This window comes from Pseudopipra pipra, chromosome 16, assembly GCF_036250125.1.
Source record: "Pseudopipra pipra isolate bDixPip1 chromosome 16, bDixPip1.hap1, whole genome shotgun sequence".
NCBI classification, from domain to species: Eukaryota; Metazoa; Chordata; class Aves; order Passeriformes; family Pipridae; genus Pseudopipra; species Pseudopipra pipra.
Genome location: NC_087564.1, coordinates 7,775,443 through 7,788,640, shown reverse-complemented (window position 1 = coordinate 7,788,640; position 13,198 = coordinate 7,775,443). Strand labels below are relative to the sequence as shown.

The following is a 13,198-nucleotide window of genomic DNA, read 5'->3' as shown; positions in this document are numbered from 1 at the left end:
CGCCGCCGCCGCCCGCGCTGCGCGGCCCCGCCTCGGCCGGCACGGGGGCGGCCCCGGCCCCGCGGGGTGCCCATCGTCCCGCGGCCCTGACCGGGCTGGAGGGCGGCTCCAGGAGGCTTGGCCGGAGCCCAACACGTGTCTTTGTTCAACCCAGACATCCCCCGCGTACCGCGGCGGAATCACCGCCCCCTGCGGCACCGCAGCCGCGCCTGCCTGCCCGGGTCTCATACCCCCTGCAGCCTCCCGGCTCCCGGCCGCACCACACCTGACCCTCGGACTCGACCGCAGCCCCTGGCGGGGCATCACGGCATCCCCCTCCCCGCGGCATCGCTCCGGCCCCCAGGTACAGGGACCCCACGTACCCCCCCAGCAGAGGCACCGAAGGACCCTGCCGACCCCAGGGCCCCGCAGGACTGAGCCAAGGCATCGTCCTCGGGGGAAGGCCACAGCGAAAGCCTGCACTCACTTTCAAACAGCTCACTTTTAAACGTGAACCAGTTATACTGGTTTCTAAGCCCTGAACTAGTTCAAGTTGCTTAGCACGAACTGAACCAAACCAACTCCATCCACAAACAGCTTCAATGCTCGGCTGACTATCTACTGTAGTAGACTAGACCAGCTGGAATGTGGTGGCACAGATGTAGCAATGGCATCGTATGCTGCAGCAAAGAGCAGCATGGTTACATACTACCCTACAGTAACATCTGAAAGCTTTAATCACATGAGTTACATAAAGAACCTCAATTTAATTTTTTTTTTTTCTATTCAGAGCAATTATGGTAACGGACAAAGAAAGAGATAGGTCTCATTTGTCTAACATGTAATTAAAAAGCAGGTATCACAAATAAGAAAAACATATCACAGCCTGCTTCTTTACTCACCTGCACACTTTCACTGCAGTTTCAGAACTGTGCTGGTGGTGGCCAGATTATCCATCTGACTGCAGCATTTCTGGTCTTGTCCCCCAGCTCTCTCACTCCCGGGGTATCCAGGGGCAGCAGCACCGGAATTCAGGCCTCACCAAAGTCTCATCTGCATTGATGAACTGAGCAGAATCATAAAGAAAAGTCAAACCAAACAAATCAGGAGCCAGAAGCTATACAAGTTTGTGTCAGTTTAACCCCTACCTTAGTTTATACCATGTTAAAATCTTTATAGTATTGCAAGAGAACAGCTAAATGTTGAAGTATGCTTCCCTTTTTTTATATGAAGAATATTGTTGTCCTGTTTTGTGTACTCTATACAATGATCTTTAAATCATATTAAATATCTTGGTTTTTTGATGTCTCAATGTTCACTATGACTTGAAAAAGTTACATCGCAATCTCCAACATGTGTTATCCTACTGCCCCTCAGCTGATAGGAATTCTCTTTTTGTTCCAGGTGCTCTGCAGCACATATAAATGCTAGTAGCTCTGGCAATTAATGCAAGCTATCCCATAGTTGAGTTGGAAGAGCTTTTCTCTTTTAATAGCACTATTGATAAAATAGTAAACCAGAAAAATGCTAGAGATAATACAGCCTCTAAGAGCTTACACTTTTACACTAGATAAGAATATAAACTTACAGCTGAAATGATACAGCAGAAAATTATTTAGGATACAGAGATCATATGCAGGTATTGTTCCAAACAAGAAGACAGGAAATAAGCATGAAGTGAGGAGGGTCAAGAAAATGACATTTTTATCCATATATGTTTTTCTCAAGATGTTATTGTAAGCTAAAAGACTAAAAAAATTTTAGTTACACATTCAGGATCCAAACTTTCCAATTAGTTTAAAATAATAATTTTTTTCAGCTTCAGACTGTCCCAATGTCACCAGTGGTTGTGCACCAGGTTAGTGATGTTTCTCATCAAATGATACTTGGATCTGCACCTCAAATTATTTCCTTTCCAATTAATTCAATCTCCTTCCCTTAGAAACTCTAAGCAACAGCAACAACAACAATAATGTAAACCAAAGTGCAGGCAAAATACACAGTGAATAAATAATTAATGTGAGAGGAAGCAGAAGACTCTAGAAGAAAAATGTAGCAGACTCAAAATATTTATCGTGAAGAAGAAAAGACAGAGCTGACACAAGCCCAAACCTGCAGAGATACAGAACCAAGGTCTCAGAGTACCAGAAAGTCACTGAACATGGATTTCACAAACCATTGTTACAAAAGCATCTTTTAAAACACATAATAATGCAAGAAGTACAAACTGCAATCTTGTTTAAAAAGGGATTTCCTTGCAATCAGAAAAAAAAAAAAAGAACCACTCAAAATTCTGTTTTGGACCATGAACTTTGCTTTATAGGATACAAACTGAAGCAGGATAGAAAATATAGGGTGGAAAACTGCAACAACTTATCAACTGGAAATCAGGTGTAATAGCAGAGTGACTCATAACAGCATGGAGAAGTTTGGAAGGATGCGAAGAGACATGTTTTGACTGTGAAAATGCCTTGCGTGTTAAATGTAAGGAGCTGTTTGTCCCCAGAGTTGCACTGGGGATCCGGGCAGCAGGCACAGGGTGGACAGAGGCACACCCAGCTACGACACAGTGACTGCTGGGGTCAGGAAACAGATTGACTCCACCAGTACTTCTAAGGACTTTTCTTTCCCCGAATTTTATTTACTGCCCCCCACCAGAGATTCTTTGGAAGCTCATCATATAAATATTTGCTTTGAGAGGAAATGTAGAAAACCAAACAAATAAACGAAAAATCCCAACAGCCCACCACCACTACACCCTTGTGAGTGTCAGGCTTTACTGCCTCACATTTTCCTTCAAGCCCCAGCAGGCTGCTCCGTCCAGACCATGACAAATCCAGTTCGTTCACCCACTCCGGCTGCATTTCCTTTGGGAAATACTTAATGCATTGACAAAATAAACACTGTTGACTCATCCCAGCAACACGGGGCACACGCACATGCCTCCAGACACGCCAGGGATCCTCAGAGTTGCAGAACACGCCGTATACAGTTACATTTTGGCAAGTCCTTTAAATTAGAAGCTCATCTCTGACGAGTCCTTTTAACTAACAGTTCATCTCTCAGAGTACAAAACTCCTCCGCTACACAGCTGGGGGAAATTCTCGCTCATTCTCCACGTTTCCTTTCTAAATAATTTTCTTTTTTTTTCCCCCTCTCTAAATAAAGCTCTTTGATAATCTTTGAAATTATAGGCGGGGGGGGAAGCACAGCAACCTTGACATGCCACAGGGCTGAGCCGCAGCTGGGACACCAAGCGGTAGCTCCACAGGCACCATTGAGGCGGTGCTGGTTATTTTATTACTTTATCCCAGCGTGACCTTGCCCGATAACAGAAGACCCTCCTGGGGCTCCGCTCCCTGAGGACACTCCTCGCTCCCTCCTGGCCCCTCAGGGACGCTCCGCCATCCCCGCGCCTGCGCAGCGCCCGCCCGGCCCCATCCGGGTCCCGGCGCGGCCATGGCGACGGTGGCGGAGCTCAAAGCAGGTCGGGGGCCGGGGGCGGCCGGGATGGCCGTGAGGGAGGACGGGGGTCCCGGCGGCCCGATGGGTCTCGGAGCTGCCCCGTGCGCTAAAGGGGCCGCCGCCCTTCGCCCCGCACAGCGCACCGCCCCCTCATGCACAGCGGGCTGTATTCCGCTCTGTCTCACTATTAACCACATCCTGCTCCAGTTATTCCTCTTCTGAAATTAGCGAGCGTGTGTTTACTACTAAAAAAAAAAAAAAATAATTAATTTGTGACTTCTCTGAAGGCTTAATTTTTGTCTGTGACGTGCCTGGAGCCTTTAGGCAGCGGCACGTGCCCAGGTGGAGATACCTTATCGCTGTCGCGCCGGGGACGCGCCGGAATTATGTTTATGCTTGGATGCGTTGGGCTCTAAATTAACAGATCTTTCTGTGGTAATAGTTTTAAAGGACACGCTGGAAAAAAGAGGCGCTCTTGGAGAAATCAAAGCGAGGATCAGAGCTGAAGTGTTCAATGCTCTGGACGACCAAAGCGAACCTCGGCCGCCGCTGTCCCATGAGAACCTGCTGATCAATGAACTGATCCGTGAATACCTGGAATATAACAGATACAAATACACAGCATCTGTTCTAACTGCAGGTACCGGGGATGACTTCCTGTCATCACTGTAATAATAGTCATTCATTGTTTGAGTAATTCCACTGATACTATGGAATTAATAAGCCACACAATCTTGTTCTCCCTTGGAAATTAATGTGGTACAAACAACCTCTCCACAGCTTTACTTGCAGCATAAAGCTAAATCATAGTCTTAGTTTTTGAGAAAACTTACACTCTGCTCCTTTCACTTAAGTTATATTGTTTATAGAGTAGTTGATGCAAGAGCAAGAAAATCTGCTAGCAGCCTGCAACAAAATACTTTTCTTGAAACATCTGATAACAGTACTTTAGAGAAAGACTTGTTTGCCTGATTAATTTATCTTTATACTGTAAGTCTTCTTTAATATTTTTCTTAGATCCTTTTAGAGTGAAGATAAAAATGGTAATGTGCTATTGCAAATTATATGAGTATGAAGCACTAATGTTATAAGTGAGTTCCCTGGAATTACAATATACTGTTAGTTACTAATAGTCTAAAAGGGAGGTGTGTGCTCTCCTGCTCTTTTGAAGTCTCCTGCTAATTGGTGATGTTTTTCTTACCAGTCTTAAGAATTTGGGGAAAATCTTTTTTCCAGAATCCGGCCAGCCTGAAGTGCCCTTGGATAGACAGTTTCTTGCCAAAGAGCTGAATATAGTCGAAGACGCAAGTGCAAAATCAGTGTAAGGAGGATTTTTAAAATGCGCTGTATATTCTGTATATCAGTATATTTTTCTCTTTAGCGTTATTACAAATCACATATAAATGTTCTCACCAATTGAAATGTGACTAGATCACACACCTGGCTCTAATGTGCTGGATTCATGGCAAACATGGGGCCATTTTCAAACATACTCCAAACTACCATTTAATCCTACCAACACCGTGGCATTCTCCAGATAAGAGTCCTTGCACAGTGAGTCTTTTACCAGCACAGTCTGTTTTCTACAGGAAACAGATATGTTCTTTGCATATCAGCGAGCTGCTTTGTAGAACAATAAAAAGATTATTTTACTGTGAGATTAGATATAAAATTCACAGTGCTCTGATACAAGGGCATCAATGAGCTGAGGGCAGAAGCAGGTTTAAGCACATTCAGCAGTCTCTGTAGTTTGTGCTGTCCCAGTCTGTCAGGTGCTTAGGAAGAACCAAGTTTGGGGTGTGCAGTGGTGGGCTGCTGTATAGCCCACCAAAATCTGATCCTTCATGACTGTGTGGATCCTTCTGATCCACAAAGGAGAGAATGTGGATGTGTTCTTGTGCTAAGCAAGCTCTGGTTCTTCACCTACCAGGGGATCTGGAGTTCAGTGCAGAGCATCTCCTATTCCAAGCTTTTTGGGGGAGTGTTGGTGTTCAGAGTGAGCTTAGGTCTGTACTTATTTATGTATTGATACTTGGCATAATGTATTTTATATCATTATAAAGACATCTGTACATATTCTAGAAGTAAGTATGATGGTCTAAGAAGTTCCAAGGAAAGGGTGTATTTTTAATTCTCAGTATTTATAGCCTCTATATAGACTACTTTGTAATTTCTCTCTTAAACAGACCTCTCCTGTATGGAATTATCTCTCATTTCTTACATGGTGGTAAAGAAGAAAGTACACACAATACCTTTCCAAAAGGGTCTTTGCTGAATTATCCAAAGCAGAATCTTATCAAACCACCTGCTGAGAGAAATCAAAAAGGTGGGTGCAGTGTCATTTTTGCAGAAACTTTATTTGTGACTAGATTTCCTATACCATACATATGCATAGAGCAGCATAAACATGCAGATGTACTGCTCTGCAGTTGTTTGTAAAGACCAGTCCTCAGTATCAGAAAGGTCATACACCAGATGGCTTCACCATTTCCCTTAAACTGGCCAAATTGTACTCCCTTATACTATCACAAATATGAAAAGGGTCAGCTAAAGACAGTCTTACTACATTGGTGATTTAATACAAGAATTTAACATAAATTCTCAATAAAATATATTAAATAGTGGGCATATCTCTGTTTCCTATCTGGTCTAACTTACCTAATTTCTGTAGAACGTTCTTAACTCTTTAGCTGTCAGTTCTGTAGATGGGCATAAACCTTTTCTGAGGACATAATTCACATCCCACTGACCACAGGAGCTTAAGCCCTGAGTTCACTGCTCTATAGTAAACACTGCTAAATCTTATTTGCCCTTTCTGGTCTGCTTTCTGATTGGTTACAATTAATACTGCCTAAGCTACAGGATGAAAGGGTTCATTGGTCTAGTTTTTTCCTTCAGAGTCTGCTTGGCATATTGCTTCATTTTTTACTGTGAGAATTTAGTACTATCCTGTTAGTACTATCAACTATTTGGTTTGTATCCCAAAATTTGAAAAATATGAGGCCTGAGATCACACAGACATCTAAAAAGTGTGAGAGAAGTACCAGCCCCCTTTTTTTAAACAATGCTATTTCCCTTCTGCCAGAAGAGGGGGCTGAAGAAATACAATTTCCTTACCAAAACTGCTATAAATTTCTTCTTTGTTAGAAAATAATGATTCCTATCAGAAATTTCTCCATTTTTAAAATAAATTTAGTGTGCAGAAGAACTGTTTTTAAAGTATAACTTTGTCAGTTCTGAAGTTGTGACTCTGTGCAGGGTCGCCCTGCCCTGTTAACTCCAATATAACTTCACACAGAGATTTAATTGTTTACAGTTAGTTACAAATTCAAGATTAATCATATTTAACAAGTAACTTGCTCTTCATGTTAGAAATTGTCTTGCTTATTTAGGTGTATGACTATTCCAGCAGACTGGGGATCCTGATAAAACGTGGATTCTGTTGTTTCAGTTCATTCACTATAGCTGAGTTGGAAGTTGTCTGAAGTCTAATCTTGAGTAATGCAAAGCTTTTATCTCAGACAGGTGCATGGAAACATTTATTTGTAAAATTGCCTGGTTTTGATATTGTTTATCAAAGTTGATAATAATAAAAAATAACACACCTTTAGGTCTCCAAATGCATGAGAATATTTATGTCTGTGTTTCATTTTCAGACAGAATTCCAGAACCAGGAAGGATGGCTGGCACAAGCATCGAAGAGCCCCTTGTTTTACAAAGTGTAAAGAGATGACATCTTTCATTTGCTAATTTCTCATATAAAGTTCTGTAAGAGTTAATTTAGGACATTCTTCTTGCATAAATTTCTCCAACAAATCCAGTGGGACCATTTCAGCTTGTAACATCTACCCATGAGACAAGGATGACGAGGTCATACTTACTGTCAGTGAAAAAATGTTAGCAAAGGCTCTCCTCCTCCAGTGCTGGCAGAAGGAAAACTGTATAGGAGGTCACATCAATGAATCCTGTGTCTAGAATTTGGCTTGAAAATACTGGGTTTATCCAACAGATTTTTGTTAAGTAACTTACCATTTCTGCACTTTCTTTACTATGTTATGTCTTTGTGTGTTTTTCCTGTGTTTCTTAATAAAATTTTTCAGTTTTATTCTGCGTGGTATTTTGAGAGTGTTCAAACTAAACCTTCTAATCATCTTTTTGGAAAGGAGAAGCTGTTAATTTCAGATAAGTCAGGGAAAATAAATTTTAATCGAAAATTAAAGTGCTTTAGAGGGATAGTTGTTTTTAATTCTCCGGAAGCGAGGACTATATTTATCTTAATGCCACCAAACAAGTGAGGGTAAGTTTTTTTCCATCTGGAGTTGCTAAAAATTGTATGGTCTAACACTGGGTATATGGGAGGGGAAGGAATTTCTGGGTTTTTTTCCCAAACAACATGAAACTCAAAGTCAGGGAAAGCTAAAAATAAAGTTTATAATAGATTACTGATTCCCAGAGCTCTTTTTTAGCTGAGGTATTTACATGTTTTGAAATTTATTTTAGAAGCCAAACTTAGAGGAGTACATAAAAATAACAGGTCAGCTATTTTTTTTCACTACTCATTTTAACAAAATGTATCAATGTTAAATGTTTCCAGTGGTACTGAGAGGAATTTCATATAAATAAATTTTTAGGGTAAGGTTCCTAAAAATCTTAATCGTCACATAAATGGTACAGTGAATAGGGGGGGAAAAAGAGAAGAAGAGAACGTGCAGTTTGTGAATTTGGAAGGACCCTGAGTTGTGCACACTGTGAAGTTTTGCCTTTGTCTTGATTTGACCCAGTTAGCATTGCAGGTGTATTTTTATTTCTGCCAGGAGGCTCATCTGTGCTCTGAAACTGCAGAGAAGTTAGGAGTTGAAGGGAGAGGCTGCATTTCTCCATTTGAAGCCTCAGCAGTGAGCTCATCTCCCTGCTGTGACTGGCAGTGCCGTAGCTCTCCCTTTGCTCATTTGTGAGTGTCTCAGGACTGCTGCCAGAAGGGGAGGACGTGTTTGCAAATCAACCTCAACCAAACCCATCTGTAAGTCTCCTGTAGCTTTGCATCAATGGCAGTTGACTACTGGGTCAAGCAACTCTGTCTGTGCCTTCAGTGTTTGCTCTGAGCTTGCACCTCCTTCAGGTTCAGCTCCTGGGCTGAAGAGCCATCCCTGTAAAAGCTACTCCATGGGATTCTGCCTTGTTTCTTGGGTCTTGCCTGCCACACTAATGCAAATATTCACAATCACTGATCTCTCTCTTAATTTCTTTATCTAAAATATAGTATCAAATAGATCTCCTAAGGCGTTATTTGTGAGTCACCTTCATTTTGGAATGAGCTGGAAGTTGCAAAAATGAATGTCTGAACAATGCAGAAATGATTGCTCTGGCCACAGAAATCCCTGAATTTTTGCTTTGGTTTTCCAGGGGTTAAATGCTAGACCTCTGTTTCTCCAAATTGTTATGTATAATTTGGATTCTGAATTGTCTTCTCAAGGGCAAAAAAAAAACCACTCTGGGAAACACAGAATCCCTAACCTTCTATGCTATGCAAATGTTTCAGTGTAACCAAAGCCACTGCCTCTGCTTTCTGTCTTCCCAACATAGATCATTCAGATGCTGCCCAGGTGCCATGGAGCTCCCTGGGAAATGGATTTTTAGTGGTAGAAATGAAATACAATTTTTGCCCTGGTTGAAGAAGGCAAAGGGATGTTTGGTACTTACCCTTTCCCAAGCAGACAGCTCAGCAGGCTCCTGGTCTCCACAGTCCAGAAAGCAGAGGCTGTTACAAAGGTGTCATTCACTGAGCTTTGAGGTAAAGGTGTATGCCTGAAATCAGAGAAGAAATATGTTTAAAACAGAGGGAATTGGGACTATTTTCTTGGGGAGATTCAGCCCATTGTCCAGACACTGCACTGGGACAGCGAGTGGAAACTGTCCTGTTTGCTCTTGGTGCAAAATGCATTTCATCTAATTCTCTAATACCCTCACAGTCCAGATTTGGGGTTTTGAAACAATCTCTTGTTTCAAAGTATAGTCATTGTACAAGTAATAAAATCAAACTGAAGTGTATTTCCAGTGATATTTATTTGTACAACAAAGCTTTGAAACAGGTCTATGAAAATATACTCATCTAATCACATTATTATTAATGGTCTAACATTTATCTTGACAGTACATGAAGTATCAGAGCATCTTTCAAGATACTGACATATAGTGAGTCTTAGGAATGAATGTCAGGCTGCCTGCCTTGTTAATGGGTGAAGAGGAATTGCAAAGCTATGGTTGCACTTATTCCTTAAAATTTTAAGGTAAGCAAGATCAATATTTAGATGGACATAATTCGCAATCCTGGAGTTACAAGTTCAGGGTTTAGAAGAAATTGCCACCTGGGTGAGCACAGAGAAAAATTATTTTCTCAAAGAATTTCAGAAGCACCATCTAGCTTAATTACAGCCTGGGATGTCTTGTATTAAACTGCCCTTATTCTTTCTACTGACATCAGAAAACGAAAAAAAGGTTATAAGCATGTAGAAGTTTAGGGGCTTTAATGAGCAAAATGCACTTCTGAATTTTGTTGGAGATAGAACATTAACCAAGAGATTATGGAGGGATTTACTTTAAAAGAGGCTGCTGTTCGTTGTCTAAGCTCGTTATCACAAGTGAGGGTGACAAGGAGCCAGTGAAGTTTGCGGTGGATATCAGATCTGGAAAATACTTCGGAAGAACTGAACCCACAAGTTTTAAAAATAAAAAATTCTTTAAAACCCAATTTTTGCTTTCCCCTAGAATGAGAGCAAATATGTCTCTAGACTCCACAGCACCCGTGCTGCTTCAGAGGTTTGAGTTTCTGTCATGCACAGGGGAGGCTTTTTCCGAAGCTTTATCAGCAGCTCCGAGGACTCGGTTACGTTTTCCTTCCTGAGCACCCCTCGTATCGAGCCCGGGCTCGGTGTCAGTTGATCAGTTTTCCGGAGCAGTGATTATCACTGGTAATTACGTTTAGGAAGAGAAACTCAAAATATTTGTTCACGCTTGCAAAGACACCCTTTCAGCAGCAGCTGGTGCCCAGCTGATTCAAACTGACCTGTGCTCTCCACACACTTCACTCGACCTGCAGCCAGTGTTAAGCACAAAGCTTAACATTAAGCAGTTGGTATTTTACCTCATCAGACTGTTGTCATGATTAATTGTTCTAACTTGGACAAACACTGTCCCTCCTGTTGCAAGGGCACAGCTTGACACAGGTGGTAGCACACCGGTGCACTCATCAGTTCCTATTACATTTGTCAGCTTAGAGAAATGTGGTTGGTAAAACTTAAGTAAAACTATTTTGAAACAAACAAAAAAAATTGCTTACCTGACAGATTATTTAACAAATTAACATCACAATCTCTGCTTTTCTTTTTTCCCCTCTGCTGTGTTCAGGTTACACCACACTAAAGCAGCTGAAAGTTCATTTCTTTCCTTCTGGGGTACACTTTTTTTTTTTTACAAGTACAATATTTACAGTGTAAATTCAGCAAGGAAATATTTAAGGACATGCTGCTCAATATTTTTTTCCAGAAAATTAATTAAAACAAACAAATAAACAAATCAAGAGGGTTTAAATAAAGCTTTTGTTGTTGTTGTTGTAAAGTCATTGTCCACTGGGAATCCCTAGCTTTCTTTTTGAGGCAACTTTGATTTTAAAAAAAAAACAAAACACAACATTCAGGAAACCCCAGCCAGGCTATTAAATTAGTATATTCTTACATTAACTTATAAGTGAAGGTTGGAAGCCATGCTTACACTTATCAGTTTCTACCCCACACAGCTCGAGACTGCAACTGTTTCAGTCCCAACAGTAATATTTTTTCAGACTTTCCAGCTCCCTTTAATGTCACATCATATATCACCCTCCACCACTGCCGCTGTTAAACACCCTGCTCGGGCAGCAAGCCTGCGTGTGCACAGGCAGCGGTTTGCAGACCAGCCAGAATAATTTCCACTCCTTTTTAAGCTACTATTATAATGTGTCTGGTTTCGTGAAACAGCTGCATGCATTTAAAAGGAACTTCTTAGGGTAACTTTGATGAATCTCAAAATGATCATACTTTTCAGAGGCTCCCCTTGCGCTTCATCTTTTTTTCTATTTAAAAGCTAAGTTTGCAACCGAGAAACTACAGGGGGAAAAAAATAGGGTGAACTACCCTGTGAGGAACTTTCTGCTAACAAGGGCAAGTTTCTTGGATTTATGTTGTGGTGATCATTTCCCTTGGCTTTGCTCCAACAGTCACACGTGCACGAGTCTGATATGACACTGCTGCCTTTTGGGTCCTGGGAAGGCCCCGCGTGGCCGCCCCGCACCAGCACGGACAGCGACCCTCCAGCTGGCAGGACAGACCCCAACCCCTGGGACTGTGCCACCACTGGCAAACCTGGTCTCCTCCAGGCCAAGGCCTGAACACAAGCCTGTACCTGATGTTTCTGAAATGTTGCAGGGAAGAAACCCCTGCAGTGCTTTTTCCCCTCTCTCCTCTTTGTCCAAATTTGTTCACCACTTACTAGAGCCAGAAGAAGGGGCTCTAGTACAGGTCTATCACACCTGCAAGTTCCTGACCAAGTGACAGCAGGGCTTTTCAGCCCATCCTCCCCTCATAGGTATTTTCTTAGGATGATGAGACCAATATGAGCCTCATCCATCTTCCCCAGGAGAGTGTATTTTCCAGAGAGGACAGGGCTGTTGATGTCAAGAGAAATAATTTCACTCAGGCCGGTGCTCTGATCCTTTGGGTATACACCATATTTAGTCTGTTGCTGAGAGGGGGTTGTTTCGGTATTTTGTATTTGGCACGTTGATGGGAATTCCTAGAGGATCCTAGCTTTCCCTTTTTGGGATGTCTCCATCCACAGGTCCTACTGCACAAGGCTGTTGACTACTAGTGGGAGAAGGAGGGGGGACAGCTGGGGAGTGAAAGTTTATAGGGGTGTGAGGAAGGTTTGATGAGGAACAGATCATTCCCTAACCCCTGAAGATCTAGTCCCCAGTTCCCTGTCCTCCTCTTCCCCCAGCACATGGTGCCCGCTGCCTGTTCATTCCACTGCATCCTGGGGACAGTTCCCACCAGCTTTTTATCTCTTTTCTTCTACCTTTTATGGTGAGAGAGAGGTATTTCTTATACATGAAAAAGTATTTAGAGTCCTTTCTCAAGAACTGAGCTGCACACTGGATGGCAAAAGAAACTTTGCAAAATCTGCTGGAGAGGTGGGAAACAACTCTTGCTTCCCAGGGGCAAAGGAAGCTTAAACCAGCCCTAGGCTCCAAATGTCACATAAACACAGGGAGACCCAGAGCAACCTCCACCCACACACTCCTGCTGTATTAGGAATAACCCTCTTTGCCCAAGCAACTCCTGAACTCAGAGACCTATCTTAGCTCCAAGAAAATTCACTGATGGTGGGTGGGAAACATCCTGTGCCACGCAGGACTGTGACCTGCCCTTTGCCCTTGTAGGCAGAGGGCCATGAGGGGCAGTGATGCTGCCAAGGCAGGAAGGAGTTAAAGGTCCATGTGCTTGGTCAAACAGTTTCACCCTAGGGAAAAGCAAAACCTCTGAACTTGTGAGTTAGGGGCACCTATTTCAGTTAGGAACACCCCTTTCCAATTAGAGGCACCCTTTTCATACTTTTTCAAAAGCCAGAACCAGCCTGCTTTTCTAAAAAGCAGCTTAGGGCAGGGGCAGCAGCCCAGGGTTAGGCCCTGCTGGGAGTGAGGTCCTTGGCTCAAGCTGCCTTT

At 42.5% G+C, this 13,198-nt stretch overlaps 2 protein-coding genes and 1 long non-coding RNA gene across 5 annotated transcripts in view; 2 read left to right on the top strand and 1 right to left on the bottom strand.

The window, feature by feature from the left end:
• Positions 1–960, bottom strand: part of ABCC1 (ATP binding cassette subfamily C member 1 (ABCC1 blood group)) — a 47,736-nt gene extending 46,776 nt beyond the window's left edge. Inside the window, exon 1 of the mRNA XM_064672891.1 lies at positions 882–960. The gene's annotated coding sequence lies outside the window, so the exon portion shown is untranslated. The remainder of the gene's footprint in view (positions 1–881) is intronic.
• Positions 35–1,283, top strand: LOC135423070 (uncharacterized). The gene is made up of 2 exons (XR_010434702.1): positions 35–343; positions 969–1,283. It is a non-coding gene; the product is annotated as an uncharacterized LOC135423070 (long non-coding RNA).
• A 2,055-nt stretch (positions 1,284–3,338) lies between these two features.
• CEP20 (centrosomal protein 20) lies at positions 3,339–7,549 on the top strand. 3 transcript variants are annotated; one of them, XM_064672898.1, is made up of 5 exons: positions 3,341–3,466; positions 3,887–4,084; positions 4,681–4,765; positions 5,631–5,770; positions 7,101–7,549. In XM_064672898.1, the coding sequence occupies exons 1-5, from the start codon at positions 3,439–3,441 to the stop codon at positions 7,175–7,177; spliced, it is 528 nt and encodes a 175-aa protein (XP_064528968.1). In that variant the 5' UTR covers positions 3,341–3,438; the 3' UTR covers positions 7,178–7,549. The 3 variants fall into 3 exon arrangements, with proteins under 3 accessions (XP_064528970.1, XP_064528969.1, XP_064528968.1); XM_064672900.1 differs by lacking the exon at positions 7,101–7,549 and having other exon boundaries at positions 3,339–3,466; positions 4,649–4,765; XM_064672899.1 differs by lacking the exons at positions 5,631–5,770; positions 7,101–7,549 and having other exon boundaries at positions 3,340–3,466; positions 4,681–4,769.
• Positions 7,550–13,198: the final 5,649 nt, after the last annotated feature.